Genomic DNA, 18660 nt, shown 5'->3' with positions numbered 1-18660 from the left:
TGAGGGAGAAAAGAAGCACAACCACTCTGCCATCTTTTGGATCAATTGTGTTAAAGCATGCGTCACTGAATGTAGAGGTGGATGGAGAGAGTGTGTGAAAGAGGGATTTTAAACAGGGAGTGAAAAAGCACATTACTTTACAAAACCTTTCAAAAATGTTTAATGAACGCCGAACAAACTGACAGTCACCATTATTATTTACATAAGCATTACTTGGTGAAGCTTCAAAATTCAGTCTTGACCTATAAGATAGTGGGACATGACTACGAAAGGAATTGTTTTGTAAGCCAAGAATGGACATGTACTGAGGAGAAAAATGGGAATATGAACATGTTCAGCACCATGTCAACAAAGCAAACTCCATCTGCAGAAGAAGCTCTAGAACATCTAACAAATGGACCTTGAGGTGAGATTGTTTTGTTTTCTCTCTCTCTCTAAATCCACTGAAACTTTACTGATCTAATGTTGGCATTAATACCCGTTTGTTTTTCTTTCGATATTTTGCAAAATTTAGAAATAAATTTCAAACTCAAATGCATAGCACTGGATAACTAAATTCACACATTAAAAGAATATAATTGAGATGTATTCAGATTCAGTCGAACAAGATCTGAAATTGTATCTTTTTTTTTTTAACTGGAGCTTTGACAACAGGGGCGTCGTTAGGCCTATTTTAGGGGGGCTCAAGCAGGAAAATTATTTCTCTTTATTTGAGAAAAGTTCATATCTGTGTTGTCAAATTTCACAATGACCCTGAAATTCTGTCTCTTGTGTCATCATATACTGAATGCAAGCAAAACTACATCGCAAAATCACACTCTTTCTGATTGAACCAATCTATGAACTGTCTGAAACAATGGATATCCAAAAACAATTGCCACAAACATGCCACTCCCCTTGGGGCTAAGCCCCCCCTTTCTTTGAATCCTAGAAACGCCCCTGCTTGACATAAAGTCTATGTCTTCTCTGCAGACACATTGATGGAGTATACAGTCAGCACTTTGACAGTATTAATACATAGAAAAAAGTTAATTTTTTTTATCTTGGCAGATAATATGGCCGACATCTTCCCATTAAAAATTCAACATGAGAAAAACATTGTCCATCCACTTAGACTGTGTTTGAGCAGTAAGCATCACGGTGTAAACACATTGAACCGGGATGAACAATGGAGTTTGGTCTCTATGAAGATGTTGGCTCAACAGTCACCAACCTCCGTGAATGCTAATACGTTTACACATTGCTATTTCATCTCCAAGGTTACTGACAACACCAGCAAGTGTAAAAGATTGAGGTGAGTGCATAACCTTGTGTGTACTTATTATATTGCTTTTTGTAGGTGTGCTATTTTTAATGTAATATATGACACTCAAATTGAGATCTAAAGCCAATATTTTGGAACTCTCAAATAGATATATTTTTTTGAATTTGCATTTGGAGGAATGTAAACCGCTGGTTTAGAGTCTTTGAGATATTTGACATGTGATTGCTTCCTCATCTAATTACTGTATATGTTCATCTTATATCTCAGCAGGAGAGAAACCTTAACACAAGCAGTGAATGCTGACATTAGCTTTCTGAGACGCTGAACGCAACGACTTCACCCCAGTCGGACCAAGAGATGAGGTCCAGCTCTTTAGGTGAATCTGCTTCAAGCACAATTTAAATGGAAACTTTAGAAAATAACTGCAAAGGAAAATCTCTACGTTCCGATCCTATTCAGGCCAGTGTTTCGTTCTCTCAGTAGGATGATCTAACGATGCAAAAATACCTTTTGTTTCACCATTAGATGCTGCTGCTGCTACGTTAAAACAGGATCTCAGGGAGCCACCATCCGTCCTGGACCACGTAAGACGGGTCAAGTGGTGGACAAAACACAAATCTATTTTCCTTTTCAGCTCAGGTCTTCTTTGTGTCAATACATATATCATGTACTACAGTCTACAGTGATTAATTCATTCATTTGATTTGTGTTTTTCTCTGGGTTTGGTAAGAGGATACCAGAGGGCGGTCCACAGTGTGTCAGTGACCCCCCCACCTATTGCATCAGAGCAGCAGGAGTTCTGAGCTATAATCGGGAGTCTGACAACAACAGGATAAACTTAACACCCATTCTTCCAGCGGTACAAAGATCAACTTTCCACTGACTGTTTTAAATTCCAAACTATTTCGGCAGGCCTTTATGTTACTGATTCGTGACTCTTTAATTCTATGTGGTCCAGTCCCAGGCCCTGACGGAATACCCAGTGAAATGTGAGTACTGTGGAGAAAAGGCCCGACCTTCCCTGGATCTAACATGGGCACAAGGGCCAGAGGTGAGGAAGAAAGTGCCTATACTAAAACAAATTACCCAAACACACATGACGCACTGCTGACCACCTTGCATGTTCATCTTAGACAGTGCCTCTCTTCTGCTGTGCCCAGCGGCAGCAGCTGTGTAAGATGCTGGTGAAGCAGAGATGTGTGGTTGAGGGGAGATGTGACCTGAGGACTGGTACGCCAACATCACCGAGAGACAAGCCAGCCACAGACATCGACGAGCTTCTCTTCAAAGGCAAGGAGATGGCAGACCACAACAGGTTTATCATGGAGTTACCGGGGGGACTTGGGTACAACTTTTCATCTTAAAATGTCTTTTGTCCAACACACAGAAACAAAAATACAGTAAAATGATAATCTTGATGAATAAAACTGCAAGTCAAGAGCAACGTAATCTGTATTCTTTATTAGAGAACAATCACAACTGAGACTCTCTGAGGATTACTCAATCCAACTCCCTGTTGCACAACCCTGTGAGTAACGGCTCAGTGAGCAACCTACACATTGACAGCTTTGAATCTATTCAGTCATGATAAACAAACACGAATCTTGAAATAGCTCTGTGGGTCTGATACAGTTTTTGTTGTGCTATTGTTTAGCTGTCCCAAAATCAAAGGTCCTCAGCTTTCGGCTGTCTTGTCCTCCATTAAAAGGATGCTGGACAGTGTGTCCTTGTAGCGCAACTGAGAAGCACTTGAAAACAAAAGAGGAAGAGGAGGTGTTGGTCCCTTTTTGTGAACACAAGCCACTTCTGTTCGGCATATGTCGTCATCAGGTACCCACAAATCACTGTCATGTCTTCTTTTATTAAAGTCAGTCCAAGGGCCAGTGTGTATCGGATTTAGCAGCATCTAGCAATGTGGTTGCAGATTGCAACTAACTGAATACCGAAGACAGAAAACTGAAGACGTGAGCTGCTGAGTGCAAAGCCGTGGTAATGCTGCGGCATTTTTCAGGAACTTCAACAGACATTGTTTTAGGAGCAACGAAATTCAGACGACTGCCGGTGTTACCACGGTTTTGCAGTCGGCGGTTCACATTACCGCAGTTTGTTTGATTTGTCTGTTCTGGGCTACTGTAGAAACATGGCAGCGCAAACATGGCGGACTCCATAAAGAGGACCCTCTCCCTATGTAGTTATGAAGGTATTATTCTAAGGTATTGGAAGGTTTCTTAGTTTCAGGTGATTTATGCATTAATGAAAACACAATGTTATATTCCATTTCTGCCAATAGATCCCTCTAAATCCTACTCACTTGCCCTTTATTTGAAATATTAACAAATAATCATAATTTCTTTGACTAGAAGTCTACAGATATATATTAATCTATGCACACAAATACACTGCGCACAGGTGGTCAAACTCATCAATAAATAAAACCTGTTTGTAACAAATGTTTTCTTCTTGTAAAAAGGCTAAATATTTAGGATTATAAACATTTATGGTCAGAGCATTACTCCAGTAATTTAGTATTGTGCCTCCAAAAGGTAGATGAGAGACAGATTTTAAGAAGATATCCTCCTGATTTTTAGACCCTAGTATAGGTCAGGCATCCTACATTCCCTATGTGCAGTAGCTTCTTTCATTCGTCTCACTGCGCACACTAAACGTCCACATTTTGTAATGGAGGCTTTCTGTTATGAATTTGTGATTAACATTAACATTTTCTGACTTTCTTTAATCTTACATGTTCACAGGATGGGGCACAAATTCTACAGAAGTATTATTCCAATGGCATGAAATTTCTTACTGTGTTCCCCGATGGCTCTGCTCAGGTCTTGTATCCACGCACAATGGAATGTTTGTAGATTTTTTTTACGTTATCTTTTCAGTGACCAGGAGAGTGTTAGCCTGTATGAGCAATGCAACCTGTACTCTACAATGTGTGTTCCCATCCTTATCTTCATGGTAACAGCTATCCCTCAGGTCTCTTGGCTCTCGTGGTCGTGGTCACAGAGGAAAATGGAAGAGTCTGCATAGTGTATGATGACAGCTCCTATCAACCAATCAGAGCCCTGTTCCAGTCTGATGGCAGGGCGACATGTTATCACAGCAATAGAAACATATGGTACAAAGAAAAGTGTTTATATATATCATTTCTTTCATTAAAATGTTTAGAATTTGTATTATATTGATAATAAAATATTCATTATTTAATCTTTAGGTAACTATAAATTCGGCAAATTGTTTCTATACTGATGGGTGCATCTAATGTATGGTTTAAAAATAACTGATGATTGCACGTGTGTGTTTACGTTGCAGGCTGAGCTTAAACAGTTCAGGCGGTCAGTGTTTGGACGAGGTGGGTGCCAGGGTTCGGCGGTGGAGCTGGAGCAGCCGGGGCGTCCCTCCCACTCCCCTGTACCCCGTCTTCCTGTCCCTCAACAAAACTGTTGGGGTTCGAGTCTTCGGGAAGGAACGCGTGTTTGTCTCCTTTCTAGCAAGAGGTCAACAGGCAAAGTTCAGTGTGGGCACCTGCGGCGCTCAGGTGAAGCATTGTTTTCTGTCTACATGTTGCAGTGGACATTTCCAGTTCTGCGTCAGTAATGTGTGAAAACTTTTTTTTTTTTTCCCCCTCCAGGATGAATCTAAAACAGTCGGGGCGACATCAGGAGCAGCGGAGTTAAAGGAGGACCTGTTTGTGCAGGCAGCCAGGATTAGGATCCACCTGGTCATTCAGCACCTCCACCAGTACCTGATGACGCCATCACGACCCCGGCTGCAGAAGACCAAACAAGCTCCTCACCTCCATGCAGTCGCCCAAAGGCTTCTGGAAGTCAGTGCTGATGTGTGAGTGAAAGAACCTTTATCCATAGGTGCCTTTGCTGTACCACTAATAAAGTACACAACTACAAATAAGTTTCTATTTTTTCAACAAATATCTCAATAGTGAATCTGGGTTATTTACAAGGAATGGGCTCAAAGATGATCTTTAATTCTTTTGTGCAAACTGGATTATGTTGCTAACAATTAAACAGTGTATTGAAATAAAGTTGTAATTTACCCCCTCATTTTTCTTCAGTTACTTCTGAAACTCATAATGAAAGGATGCAACCTTATCAGGAACATCTCAAATTCAACAAGTGTGCATGGCCCTGGGACGTCACTATGTTTTAGTCGTACATTATACTCTCACTTAATCCGTTTTGTGTCTTCTAATTAAATCAGTGTAGCTCCTCTAGTCTTCCTAATAACATTAGGTTGAGCAGATGGCTAAAAGATGTGCACTGACTCAAGTAGGCCATCTGCTTCACGAAGAAATAAAGCCATTCACATTCCCTACTCAAAACCGTGACGGCAGTCACATCATCCAGCATCTCTTCTCTTGGAAGTAAAAGAGTTTCATTTGTAACACCAGATTGCACCACAGCCTCACGGTTAAATAGTTAAAATTTGTTTTATTTATCTTCTCAGCTTCCTTCAAGTTATGCAAATATAAAAACAATTATTCAGAAATCATATCAAGACACAATCACCAATGTTATTTCCACAACAGGGATGACAGATTGGAAGTGTTTCTTCTACATGGCTATGTTTAGAACAATTAACATACAATTCTGCATGTGGCTCAGTGGTACAAGCTACACATTTTATTAATTCACATAGATCAATTAAAGTTAAAGACTATGAGTATCAATTTGAAATCTGTCTTGATGGGACCATTGATGACCTGGATGAAATCTGCAGTAGTTTGAATAGTACAAGAAAATGACAAAAGAATGGCCGGCACTGTTGCCATGGATCCCACTCTGGCGTCGGGGGCAAGGCATCTCCAAGGGGCGTGGTGAAGACTGATGGGGGGCATCCAGTCTGTGCTAGCAGTCTTCCTGCCTTCAGCGCAGACCTTCATAAACATCACTTCACAGCCCAGTGAGAAACCCACCTCAAACCTGGACAGGAAGAGAGGGAACGCAGATCAAAAAAAACATTCCCGATGGCCGATGTGTCTCACAAGGAGAGCAAAGGATCAGTGTAGAAGATTAGCAGAAGAACTGCTTATATGAGCACTACTGTACTTACATGGAGGGGCTTTTAGCTCCAGCCAGGACATGACGAGTAGGGTTAGGAGTGGAGGTGTGTTCCTGTGTTCATGTGAACGTTCATCTTCATCTCGTTGTCCAGGATTTGCACGAGCTGCTGCATGGAGGGCAGGTGACCCGACTCTATTTTTGACCACACTGGCACGTCTGTGGAAAAACAACACTTCACTGTAATGCACCGTAATGTTAAAGGATCCATCTGAAGCCAGGAGCATTGGGTTCAGTCAATAAGCCCGTGCTGTGAATCATAAACTCACCATTTAATGTGATCTCAAAAGCTCCTGTAGACATTAACTGGTTTTCAATCATATTGCTGAGGAAGAACACCATCATACAGGCATATATCTGAAGAAGAAGAAGAAAAGTTGAGTTAAAAAGCTCTGCAGTTAAATTTGTCTTACATTGGGCTCACTACAAAGACTGTTCAGGTATTGTAACAGTAAAAGGACAAAATGCCCACTTGAGCATTGCGCTCTATTGACAAGTAAATATGAAGCTGCTTTAGGACTCTGGTACTTAAATTCAAGAGTAATTTACAAAATGTTTGATGTCAGGATTAGCTGCAACAAACAGTTTGTTCGTATTGCAAACTCAATAGTTTTTTTTAAAAGCAAGGCACATGTCAGCACAGAGTTTAGTGGAGCCCCTCTGATGCCTACAGTCCTTCTGGGTCAAATTGATCACTATAAGGAGATCTTCTTCCGTATGTCTAATGCAGTTTACCATCAAATTGACATTTATATATTAATTACATCTTAATAAAGTAATGAAATGACTCATTCAAAAATGCAAGAAGTGCGAGATTGTTATATCTGGTGTTAGTCAGTCTTCCTCTGAGCCTCTGGCCCGTCTGTGACCCCGGGGATAACAGAGCAAAACAACACTCCACAACTCAGCCTGAAGACCCTGGATAGGTTAATCCCATGGGGGTTGAGTTGTACTTGGCAGTGTGAATGTACACAACTATATTAAAACACAGTCAAACGAAACCCAATTTTTTTTTCTCCATTTCTTATATAGATTCCGTGTGACATCTGTGGCGTTAACCTGTCAAAAACAAATGCTCTCCCATACGATCTGATCTTTAATGACTCTTATAGTGAACCGTACCTTATTTCCCTGGCCCCACTCCCAGAGGCCTGGGGCTTGCATACCAATGAGGGCGAATGGGTCCCTGCCGATAATAATCAGCCCGATCACCAGCAGTTTGAACACAGACAGGAAGGAAGCAAAATGTCTGAGGAAATAAAACAAGAAACTCTCTTTAATGCAATTTTTTGACAACGTAAAAGGATTCTAGATACATCACAATTATCCGGATAGATGTGAGCCTGTAGTTTGTCTTAAAGCAGGTTGGTCATGTTTAATAAACATGTACCGCTCAGTTATTAAAAAGGAGGAGTGTATACTTGAGGTTCAAAATATAAAAAGGTAAATCTAACATCGTCCAAAAAAATATTCAAATGGACACAGATATATTTTGACACTTAATCATTCTGAGACATGTGTGCATATTAGTTGAACACTGTGCCAAGGGAGACGGGCATGGCCTCGATTTATACAAATTAAGCTCCATTGTGTAGAATAAACAAGGAAATGAGTCAACCGTGTAGCACCGGCTTCCTCCCATATAAATAATTATTATCCATTTCAACAGTGATTAAGATCCTTCAAGGGAAATGTCGCACCTATCAACCAGCAACATAGACCCTGCCTGCTGTTTACTGCCGTTAAACTTAAAATATGTGCAACTGGTTGAACTACAACCCGTCAGTGGACGCACACCTATTCTTCCAGTGACTGAAGCAGTCTGGAGAATTTGAAACCCACGGTGTGATACCGTGTCCTTTCTTTAAATGGAGCTCATCTCTGGTGTACTCATTAAGAGTTCAACTGATGAGGACCCGAGGGGTCTCAGTGACGCCGTGCCTTTAACTACAACACCTGGGACAAGTGCACAAACCGGTCTGGCATAGGGACTCGGCCACTGGTCTAAATACCAGGCTATTGATGCTTCACTACACAAATGAATGAATCTAAATTCTAGTCTGTATCTGAAACACAATTAGTTCCTGGATAATTGTAAAATGAGGGGAGGAATACATAGAAACAAATTAAAACAGGAACATAAGTCCTGGGGCTGCCACTAATGATGATAATCATGACCAGCTAATTTGCTGACTTTCTCCTCATATAATCATTGGTCTATAGAATGTCAGATAATTGTGAAGTGATACAGTGGTGGGATCATGCAACAGTTTCCTAGAATTCAAAACATTGGTGACAAAGCTTTTATGTAGTCCACAAAATAATGACGTTGTTAATATACACTCCATTTCCAGTTTATTAGGTACACCCAGCTAAAACTAAATGCAGTCTAATACAATAGTCCGGCAATAAATCAGTCCAAAACAGTTTAGGAGAGGTGCTGATACCACTGTGTAGTTATTTTGGAGGATGCAGTTTACACTGTTGAGCTGTATGTTAGTCATATTGACACTTCCAAGTGTGAAAAACATTGTGCAGCACTTAAGACAGCACAGGCCTATATAGTTTATAGGCCTACAGTATGCTCACTACAATAAAAATAATGACACTGTAAATTGGTCCAAAAAAATAGCATTGATTCGTGACCAATTATAATAACAATCCACACTAAATAACACTATGCACCTATGACCTATATTTATTAATTTTAAAGTGCCAGTAGCTCGGTCTACATCTGTAAAACTACCAAAGACCACTCCACGGTCAGATGAACCTTCCATCACAGCTAGTCTCAGCTAATCCCCAGCTGCTTTAATGGAGCTGGACATAATCTAGTGGTAACGAGGCAGACGGTCTCTCTCACCGGTAGAGGGGTACAGGAAGATAGTTCTCCCCCTCGATACGGATGTCTGGGTACCGCTGGTACAAGGCCTGCGTGTACTCCTCAAACACCCGCTTGTACCCTCAGGAAATGCTGCGAGAAGACAAAACACACACACACGTCAGAAAAACATACACGGTGTGCAGTTGCAACATCAAACAGGGGCAAACCGAAGCCACAACAATACAATGATTCAAGGGTAGATTATGAATTTAGCCTCGAGGTCAGGCACACGTGAATTCCTCTGTTAGACTGTTAACGTTGGAGGAAAGTGTTAAATGTACCGTAAGTGTGAAATTCCAGTTAGCAGCATGCATGAAAGCCCACTTTATACCTTTACTCCAATGCTAACGTTACATGTCAGTTTGTAGTTTATGTTAGCTTTAGAAAAAAGCAACCGTTCAACGTAACCGTTGTTCATGTTTAACGTTACTTTAGTCACACTACGTTTGCACAACATCTTAAAACCACGTGACATCGTTATTTGCATAACGGTAGACGTTAACGATGAACACCTTTTATTGTTAATGTTTGATGTGTTAGTTAGCTTTAAGGTAACGTAACTTTTCAGCACGGTCAGGCAGTTTCCGACAGACTTTACACTCTACCGGAATTTGATATAATAACGTTACAAAATACACTAACGTTAACTCGCCTATTTGACAGCGGAAGCGGGGCCATGCTGTCGACGAAATGTTCATGAAGTGTCACAAAAAATACATATATTTTACATTTTATTTATCGTTTATTCTACCCGTAATTTCGCAGCTAACTGGCGGAACGTGAAGGCTCCTATAACATGCCACAGTGAACTACTGTTACCCTCCGGTTGGTTAGCTAGCTTTCGGCCTACGGTGTTGTTAGCCGGGGAGCTTAGCTTAGTTAGCTTGCGATGACTCGCCAGAATTTCGCTCATATTTGCTTACCAAATTTGAAACTTGAGAAGAGGTCCCGTAGCAAATTGCATCTTCATCTTCTTCACGCCGCTGCTGCTGTCACCAGACGTGGCGCAGCACAGCGAGAAAGCCCCCAAAACGAGGAGCGAAAAACGTAACCACTTCATCGCCTTCCGTTCCTGGGTCTGTTCCCTCACTTGTCAGATGGAGGGGCAACTTAATCTGTTTAGTTACTGGTCGGTCCCTCCTCTTCCTCTTGCTATAATCTAACCGAGACCTACCTTTAGCGCCCCCTACTGCTCTGGCTGTTCAACTGCCCTAAAGTGTATACTGGATATTATTGTAGCTCGCTTTGTATAAATGTGTGGGTTGGAAGTGAAAAACCAAAGTCAGTTAAATGAAACATAAACAGAGCTTAGATTACCATGAAGTTGTTTTCTCTTCAACAAACTAGAGCTAGAGTTATTATAAATCCCTATCAAATAGTAAGACTCATTCATAATCACCCCCAAAACCCTAATTGAATGTGCAGTACTGCCTACTAGTGGTCAAAGATATTTCGTCTTGAAAAGCGTTTAAATATGTGCGTAACAATGCTTTCCTAAGTATCATTTCCCAAACCTATGAAATATCATTAAAATTCCAAATACTATTTTATTTTTTATCTCAATCACACACAAGTTATCCTTTGTGAGACGCAATCGCCCATTGTGCAGCAACATCACAGCTTACTTCATATAACAAATGTGGTTGCAAATGTATCGTGTATCTGAAACTTGAACCCGAAAGCTTATATCAACTTGGATGAGTTTTGAAACTATTTAGTAAATCTGTTGGTTAACTGAACAGTCAGTTGACAGCCTACTACCACCTCTAGTGCAGGCATGGGAACATCTTGTATTTTCAGTTGTGGCTTATAAGTGCCAATCCATGGATTTATGAACAATTTTAATTTAAATTTATCCACAATAATATAATGTATCTGAATTTGCATGTGCATATTGTCAGACCAAACTCTGGATTTAAATATCTAAATGCCACCGATAGGAGTCATTTAGAATTAGATCTTAACTAAAAGTAGCAAAAATTAAAAGTATTCATTAGGCAGAGTTGATATATTATTAGATTATAATTAATAATGCATAATCACAATCTAAATCATTACATCATAATTTATTTCTTGATTGTATCATCAATCTGAAGATGCAAAGTAATTAGTAAGTAAAATGAACACAAATGTAGTGAAGTAAAAAGTATAATATAGTGAGGTAGAAGTATAAACTAGCTGCAAAAAGGAAATAAATAATAAATAAAGTATCTCAAAATTGTGCTGAAGTACAGTACTTGAGTAAATGTACATAATTATATTTCACCAATAGTTATCAAAATAAAAATAAATAAATCTAACTGAATATCTGCTGCTTCCACATTAGCATCAAGCTCTGGTCATTGTTTAGATAACCCGGTATCTGCAGCACGCGACAAAACACACGAGTGTTCACAACACTTCAAACATGATGTAGTGTTAGGAATACATTTTTTTATTGAGAAAAGACACTTTAAAAAAAAAAAAAAAAAAAAAAAAAAAAAAAAGCTGCTTTTAAAACAAAGACTTTGTGTCAGGTAGACACAAGTCACATGTCAGTAGATCTCAGTAATGTTGCCGGGACATCTTCTCCTGGTCTACCGCAACCTGCAAAGCCTTTACCATGTCTGTGGACGACAAGATAAGACGGAACAAATAAAAGGTAAAGCACATTTATCAGCCCAGATTTCGGTCTTTCACGTTATGCAGTTTTGGTTACTTCTGTGGTTCCCCCTGGTCAGCATGCAGTATGAACATATGAACTATTTGAAGATGTCCCACACTACTACATATCCTCATGCTTGTCCAATAACAAGGTGTTCGGTTATAGTCAGCATATTTTTGGTGAAATTTCAGGGTTTTCAACTAACAGCAATCCAAGAAGGTTAAATTAGATTCATGGACAAAAAAAAAAAAAAAACCAAGATCAAGTTGTGTTTTGTACAAACCCTGTAAGGTAGTGGAATAATCCAGCAGGTCAGGAAGTCCGGCCTCGGTGTCGTAAGAGGTTTGCCCCATTGTTTTGACGATTTCACCGGCTTTCTGAGAAACAAGAGGGACACAAGTGTAAGGATTTACAGAGCCAATAAAAACAGGCATTATCACGTGTCTTGTACGTTGTAATGAAGAGCCGAGTTATTCAAACTTTACCAGTAAGTGGGCATAAATCTTCTCCTCCTGCTCTGCGACGTGGGACATGGCATCATATACACTGGCATCCTCAACAGATTCCTACAACACATTTACAAGCAACATTTTAGCAGATAATGCATACGATAAAATCCACATTAATTATGATTTTGGACTGATCTTGTGCAAGCGAACCTCCTCTGTGGAGCTATCCAGAGGCTCCTGTGCCTTCGCTCCACTAGCCTTGGTGTTTCCCTTCAGCTCCTTCACCCTGGACAGGAAAAAAAGTTTCAAGTTGTATCTTAGTAGGCTTGACAATGTTAGTAGTAAAAACTACTTGGAATGATACTATACATAAGCCAAATATGTACCTGTCAGCATATCTTAGTGTGTTCATTGTGTATTCACACGACGCCATGCCTGGAGACACCATAGCAATCTATGGAATAAGAGCAGATATAACATGTACATAAACACACACACACACACACACGTATAAATTCACACCATGCTTGTTTGATATGCATCTGCTCCGTCCACAATACACCATATGCTGAGTGTAAGCCAAGTTTGGAGTTTTTACGCACCATGCAGGTCCTGGACTTCTCTCCAATGAAGGAGTCCCTGAGGACTTTGGTCAGAGTGCAGAGTCTGAAAGGAATGTGATCGCTGTTCATACTCAGTGAACGGATACACTCCTACAGGACACAAGAGTGGACACATGGGCGTGTTAGGTGGGATTTTCAATACCTTGTTAGTTCTGAGAATGTCAAGCATTTGCACCATTTTATTTTTCTTTACTCGATTTGCGAGTGCCAGGTTACTTTACATGCGAGAAAATGGGCTCTTCTCACATTTTAGTCACAGTCACCTATTTATCTGGTGCGTGTGCACGCCTCCACAACTTCCTTAGTCTACCTTGAGAGCCAGCAGGCTGCGGTTGATCTCGGCGGTCTCCACTAACGTGTTGCGGTCATTGCTGCGGACGTCAGTGCCGCGCTCGTTGCCGGCCAAATCGACCAGGGAAAATTTGCCGTGCAGCGTGGCGGCGCGGCCGTTGCGCCGCAGGACAATCTGTAGGATGGCGTGAGAGCGAGAGGAGTTGGCGTTGGCAGAGGTCTGGCCTGATGTTCTGGAGAGACGGTAGGACAGAAGGAAAGGGAAAGCAGCCATGTTAATGGGATATCATTTTTCTTTTGAGCTGAAGAATGCCACAAATGTGCGTTAACTATTATTACATGGGTACCTGCATGCACTGCCCAGCTGGATCAACTTGATGACCTCCTCTGCTTTGGACACATAGATCTCCTCCAGGCCCACAACCTGAACCTGCTGTCGCTCATCCTCCAGAACACGGAGCTTGGCCTTGTTATTCAGCAGGTCATATACCTAAATTTAAAAAGAAAGTATATCTCACTTTCAGGATAACTTGAATATGCAGATTTGTATTTCAGATATCACAAACGTGTTAATCAGTGTAGGAGGTTTTTTTTTTCTTTTCTTTCTTTCTTACTTTTCCATTGTAAATCTCAAAGAAGCTGACATGAGCAGAGAGATCCAGGTGTGCATACTTCCTGTGGTTCAGATAGGTGAAAACATCCTGGGCTAGAAGAGAAACACTCAAATTATTCAAAGTGAAGTTCCAATGGAAGTGGCCAGTTGGGACAATCCTGAATGTACTGTAGTTTAAAGAAAGAAGCAATGGAGACGCAATAGGGCTCAGTCATATCCGGAGTTAATTGGAATAAATATAAACTATACAGACAAAAACAAATGTCCTGGTTATTATCATATTATGAAAAAAGGTGTAAGGTGATGTGCATGTAGAGCCACTGGGTGGATGGTTGCGGTCCTACCTGCCAAGGCGTAGATTCCTTTAGCGGTGTTCTGCTGCTTCCCTGTGAAATCACCTCCCATCGTCTAGGGGGAAAACGTGCCAAAGAAACATCAAGTAAAATTCTACAAAATGGAAAATACTGCTTCAAGAAAAAGTCCACATCATACAGAAAGCAGAGGCTTACATGAGTCTTCCCACTCCCAGTCTGGCCATAGGCGAAACATGTTGAAATGCCGCCTTCAAAAGTGGACTGCACCAAAGGTTTGGCTGTGAACCTAAAGGATGAAACAGCATGAATGTACTCTTTGTAAGACGATAATGTCATGTTTGAAAATGACAACATTTTTACTTTACTGAAGTGATGCTATAGCTGTAAACACTACCATCTACACATCAAGTTATTTGCAGCTTCTGGTTGAAAAACTGCCCAGTGACAGAATGTAAACAATAAAACGGTCACATGAGGTCATTACTTGTAGACCAGGTCGTTGGTGGCGGTCTCATTGAAGGAGAAGTCAAAGTGGAAGACTTGGTTGTCCAAGTACTTGGTGAGGTCCACCTTCTGCTTTGGCTCATGGACCAGCAGAGCACCATTTCCAGGTACAGACACCACATCTATCTCCTTTTTAGTCATCTCTGGAACACACAAGAATGTCAAAGTCAGCATTTAAAATAAAAAATAAAAAGTGCACGGTGTCATTAATTACTCTTTATATTCACAACGATGTTAGAAATCCCTCTTAATATACCTTGTTTGTTAAAGGGCCGCTTGCGAACGCACACAGAAATCTTGTGAGGCTCAATCTGTAAAAACACAACATGAGCTGTAAGTAAGGACATAATCAAGCATACAGCTTCATAAGGCACCATGTCATCGAGTCCAAACTTACATGGTCGGTTGTTGCCATGGGGGTTATCTCCAAGGTCTCTCTGAAGTCTTGGATCATTTCATAGAACTTCTGGTTTGGGCGAGAAGCCTCTCCGAACTAAAAAGGAGAACAAAGGGTTAATTGTGAATGACAGGTGAGAAGGTACTTCTGGTGTCAAACAAAAGTTCATACCAAGTCAGACTTTCCCCCAATTAGAAAAAAAGTATTAATAGCAGAATAAAAAAAGCTCACCTTTCCCCTCTTGACCTGCGTGTCGGAGGGCTTTACAACACAAGACAATCTTTTGCTGCCTTTGTGTAGCTCTTGGGCAGCCACAGATTTTCTTCTGCCTGAAGTGCATAGAGATCATAACAACCTAATGACCTCACATCTCATTGTCATCATGCAACAAACCTAAAATCACAGAATGAGTCTGTGCCTCAGACCACCTGCTGTCATAGAACATGGAGTAGACACAGTCTGTCTGCCTAATCACCACATCTTTTTTTGTCTCAAACAAAACAAATCGGAGTCCTTCACAGGAGATACGGGAGGATGCACTTGTGACATTAATGTGTAGAGATTTCTCTCTCCATGTATGGGATACGTCTATAGATGCAAGTGATCGGGTGGCTACCCGATATCGCTATGATGTGAAATGTGCTGCTGACCTTTGGCTGCAGACGGAGGCATTCGCTCTGGTTCTTCGCTCTCCTTTATCGCCTTACAGGGAAAAGGTAGCGGCTGTGGTAGTTTGGCCTCCTTCTTACGCTGCTGATTCGGAAGCGCTAGATAAGGCAAAAGAGTGCACTTGGGTTTAACAACATGACGTATTTTGAAAATGAATGAGCAAAGAAAGCACTATTAGCATCAGTTCGGCGTGTGCATTTTTTTGGACAATGTTCATGTTTGTGAATTTCCCTTCAGAAGATCACTACCAACCGGAGTTCGTGAGGACAGATGAAGAGGGGAGATCAGAGGCGACCGTCTCCACGTTCGCCTGAGAAGACTCAGGGGTCGGGACCGGTGCCAGAACAGGAGCTGGGACCTGGAAGAGACAGGTCTGCCTGTTCTGAGTCCGACTGGCAACTGAAAGCAAGACAAACTCAAGTCAAACAGCTGCAGTGCGAGTGTGGCATTGTTAACGAGTTGTCTGGGGTTAAATGTAGACCCAAACCGTGGTACAACGGAGGGATTAACTGTACATCGGTCGAGTCTGCCAAATCAAAAAGGTGACCACAGAACAAATTTGCCAGTTTTAAGAGAAACGAGATCGTAGACAAACCCAGAGTGAGAGAAGTGAGCCGTGAGAGATTAACACAGGTGCAGAAAAGCATGAACTAAATGATTCCATATGAAAATATTGCTGACTGAAGATGAATAGTGTTATTTTCAAATCAACAAATTGAGAGTGCTGCATGCCCAGAATCACCAAATACCCAAAGTTGTTTGTTTGCATCATTCTGCCGCTAATCATCAAATAAAGTTGATTATTCTTTATGGATTATAATTGGCTAGACCAGAGCAGAGTTCAGCTCTGCAAGGATTGTGGAATTACACCCTAAATGTCATTTGGAAAGGAGTGATTAGAAAATAGGACCCATTTTCTTAAGTGAAAGGAGCGTTTATGCCATGCCGACCTTCATCCTGAGCTTGAGGGACTGCGTGAACAAAAGCTTTTGGAAGGAAACAAGCGGTTAGAAGCCAAACTATAGATCATGGCAAGCTAAAAAAAACAAAATAGTACAATATGTTTACATACAGGAGGAAGGGGCAGGAATCCTGGATGAGCGCAGTCGACCCTCATACTTCTACGGGAGAGAGAGAGCGCGAGCGAGAGAGAATTGCATCAGTTATTTATTTACAATAACGACTCCTTTTCATCCACGACTAGTGTTGAATCCATGGTTCCCAATTTAAAGAAATGAGAAAATTCAACTGGACTAACTTTAACTTTGGAAAAGTATAAGGCCACGCTTACCTTGTCTGGAGCAGGAGGAGCTGGGTCTGTGACGTGGTGGACGGCAGCCTTTACATGGTCAAGAAGCTCCGGATTCAGTGTGCACAGGTCACTGACTTCGACCTAAAATCATAAACACATCTTAACTGGGATTAAATGTCAACGTGCTACAGAAACAGCTGTTTCACATGACTTGTCTCCTGAATAAAAACATCTGCATCCTCACTGCTCAGCATTATAAACTACTGTATGAGGATTGACTTCAGTGTAGCTGCTGCTTCACATACTGGAGGTCAGGTTTGCTGACTGTTGTGTAAAACGTCCTACAAGTGTTAACAACTGTTAAGATATAACGTATCCCGGCTGTTGAAAGTCATGTAAAAACCATGAATAATGTTTTTATGTTATGTTAATTAATATACGCCCCAAAGTGATCGACTTCCAGTGTCCCTTCACATCATCACTAATGGAACAAATGTCTTTTACTGTGTTCATGGACTTAACGTTACTGACCTCCTTTCCTCTGCAGATGTTTCTTTCGTACCACTCGACCATAACCACGGACTTGACAGTATTCACCGACTTGACCGTGGCTAGGTGGACTCGACCTGGTTTCACGCATCACATAAAAAAAGTCATCGTCAAGCTCTGTTAAAACGACACGCAGCGGGATAATGCGGAGTAAAGTCGTGAAAGAAAACTCACCGTCGCTGCGGCTGATTTTGACAGACAGCTCAACGAGTAGTCTGGATAGACTGCTCTCCATTGTAGATGCTTAACTGGGCTGCAACGCAGAAATCAAAAGTCAGGTAACGTCTGAGGTAACGAGCTACGTTACCTCGCGCTATCTAGCAAGTCTGTTTCGGTCGCTATAAAACTATATCCTATTTTCGTCCATAAACGTACTAATAAATAATCGAACCGTTATAACTTATTCTTTTTTATTTGTTCGTTTATTTCATTTTCATGAAGAAAACCACACTCACCTACGATCGCTACTCACAGCCGCCAAAGTTTGAAAATGGTATCACTTCCGGGTACTGAATGATCTGATTGGTCCCGTACATGTCGTCATCTTTATCCTGGACGGCCTTCTTCTTCTCGGGCTTTTTCAACATTTGATGTCCATATTGATGTTATACTGCCACTACCTGGCTGACTTCTGCAACTCAAATATATTGGACATTGAAGATGCATTTAACCGTAGAGTTTGTGATTGTAACCTTTATTACAATTTGCAAACAAAGCATTCACATTGATATAACTAGTCCATCAGGTCCATCTGAAATTATTTTGAGAAAGCTATTATACATTTTGGGATATTATGCTTTTGCACCACAAGGGTACACTTCAGAAAGAAACACATTTTTTATTTTACTACACTACATTGACGTATTTGTCACAACTTTGCAGACAGAGGTTATGTACATGCAAAAACACATGATCAGCTCAGAATAATTTATAGCCTACAAGCCACCATATGGAGTGACTTGATTTCTAACAACATTAAACTGTGTCTTACAGCTGTGGTATTTGATTGCCACTACAATCTTCTCATTGAGATCCAGGAGTAACAGTAACGGGATACCAAGGACAGAATATATGTATTCTTTACATGCAAGTAGAGCTTAAGCTAATTTAAATATGCTTGGTA

At 40.9% G+C, this 18660-nt stretch overlaps 3 protein-coding genes across 5 annotated transcripts; 1 reads left to right on the top strand and 2 right to left on the bottom strand.

Moving 5' to 3' along the window:
- Positions 1–1271: 1271 nt before the first annotated feature.
- Positions 1272–5331, top strand: LOC116387900 (glutamate-rich protein 6). 2 transcript variants are annotated; one of them, XM_031855356.1, is made up of 12 exons: positions 1272–1294; positions 1532–1640; positions 1790–1848; positions 1995–2123; positions 2223–2315; positions 2425–2609; positions 2731–2792; positions 2919–3094; positions 4018–4100; positions 4236–4388; positions 4583–4808; positions 4902–5331. In XM_031855356.1, the coding sequence occupies exons 2-12, from the start codon at positions 1622–1624 to the stop codon at positions 5112–5114; spliced, it is 1398 nt and encodes a 465-aa protein (XP_031711216.1). In that variant the 5' UTR covers positions 1272–1294; positions 1532–1621; the 3' UTR covers positions 5115–5331. The 2 variants fall into 2 exon arrangements, with proteins under 2 accessions (XP_031711216.1, XP_031711215.1); XM_031855355.1 differs by having other exon boundaries at positions 2398–2609.
- Positions 5332–5698: 367 nt separating this feature from the next.
- selenot1a (selenoprotein T, 1a) lies at positions 5699–10337 on the bottom strand. Its single transcript, XM_031855358.1, has 6 exons — positions 10156–10337; positions 9212–9322; positions 7471–7597; positions 6618–6705; positions 6341–6507; positions 5699–6210 (listed from the first exon to the last, which is right to left on the bottom strand). The coding sequence occupies exons 1-5, from the start codon at positions 10290–10292 to the stop codon at positions 6383–6385; spliced, it is 588 nt and encodes a 195-aa protein (XP_031711218.1). The 5' UTR covers positions 10293–10337; the 3' UTR covers positions 5699–6210; positions 6341–6382.
- Positions 10338–11714: 1377 nt separating this feature from the next.
- On the bottom strand, positions 11715–18057 carry kif2c (kinesin family member 2C). 2 transcript variants are annotated; one of them, XM_031855012.1, is made up of 23 exons: positions 17993–18057; positions 17712–17790; positions 17520–17614; positions 17028–17129; positions 16809–16857; positions 16687–16722; positions 15989–16135; positions 15718–15834; positions 15299–15396; positions 15068–15163; positions 14927–14981; positions 14651–14813; positions 14362–14452; positions 14197–14260; positions 13854–13945; positions 13587–13729; positions 13259–13472; positions 12928–13038; positions 12712–12779; positions 12536–12611; positions 12362–12442; positions 12160–12253; positions 11715–11838 (listed from the first exon to the last, which is right to left on the bottom strand). In XM_031855012.1, the coding sequence occupies exons 2-23, from the start codon at positions 17770–17772 to the stop codon at positions 11777–11779; spliced, it is 2115 nt and encodes a 704-aa protein (XP_031710872.1). In that variant the 5' UTR covers positions 17773–17790; positions 17993–18057; the 3' UTR covers positions 11715–11776. The 2 variants fall into 2 exon arrangements, with proteins under 2 accessions (XP_031710872.1, XP_031710873.1); XM_031855013.1 differs by lacking the exon at positions 16687–16722.
- Between the last annotated feature and the right edge of the window lie 603 nt (positions 18058–18660).

Source organism: Anarrhichthys ocellatus, unplaced genomic scaffold (genome assembly GCF_004355925.1).
Source record: "Anarrhichthys ocellatus isolate YVR2014 unplaced genomic scaffold, GSC_Weel_1.0 scaffold15, whole genome shotgun sequence".
Taxonomy (NCBI): domain Eukaryota; kingdom Metazoa; phylum Chordata; class Actinopteri; order Perciformes; family Anarhichadidae; genus Anarrhichthys; species Anarrhichthys ocellatus.
This window is presented reverse-complemented; position numbering and strand designations above follow the sequence as displayed.

Excerpts from the sequence above, each read along its gene's own strand:
- LOC116387900 (XM_031855355.1), top strand. Across the intron at positions 2,793-2,918 it reads ACTCCCTGTTGCACAACCCT|CTGTCCCAAAATCAAAGGTC; the intron begins GTGAGTAACGGC and ends GCTATTGTTTAG. Across the intron at positions 4,389-4,582 it reads CACAGCAATAGAAACATATG|GCTGAGCTTAAACAGTTCAG; the intron begins GTACAAAGAAAA and ends TTTACGTTGCAG.
- kif2c (XM_031855012.1), bottom strand. The coding sequence starts at position 17,772 with ATGGAGAGCAGTCTATCCAGACTACTCGTTGAGCTGTCTGTCAAAATC. Across the intron at positions 15,835-15,988 it reads ATCTGTCCTCACGAACTCCG|CGCTTCCGAATCAGCAGCGT; the intron begins GTTGGTAGTGAT and ends TGCCTTATCTAG. Across the intron at positions 12,443-12,535 it reads TGGATAGCTCCACAGAGGAG|GAATCTGTTGAGGATGCCAG; the intron begins GTTCGCTTGCAC and ends AATGTGTTGTAG.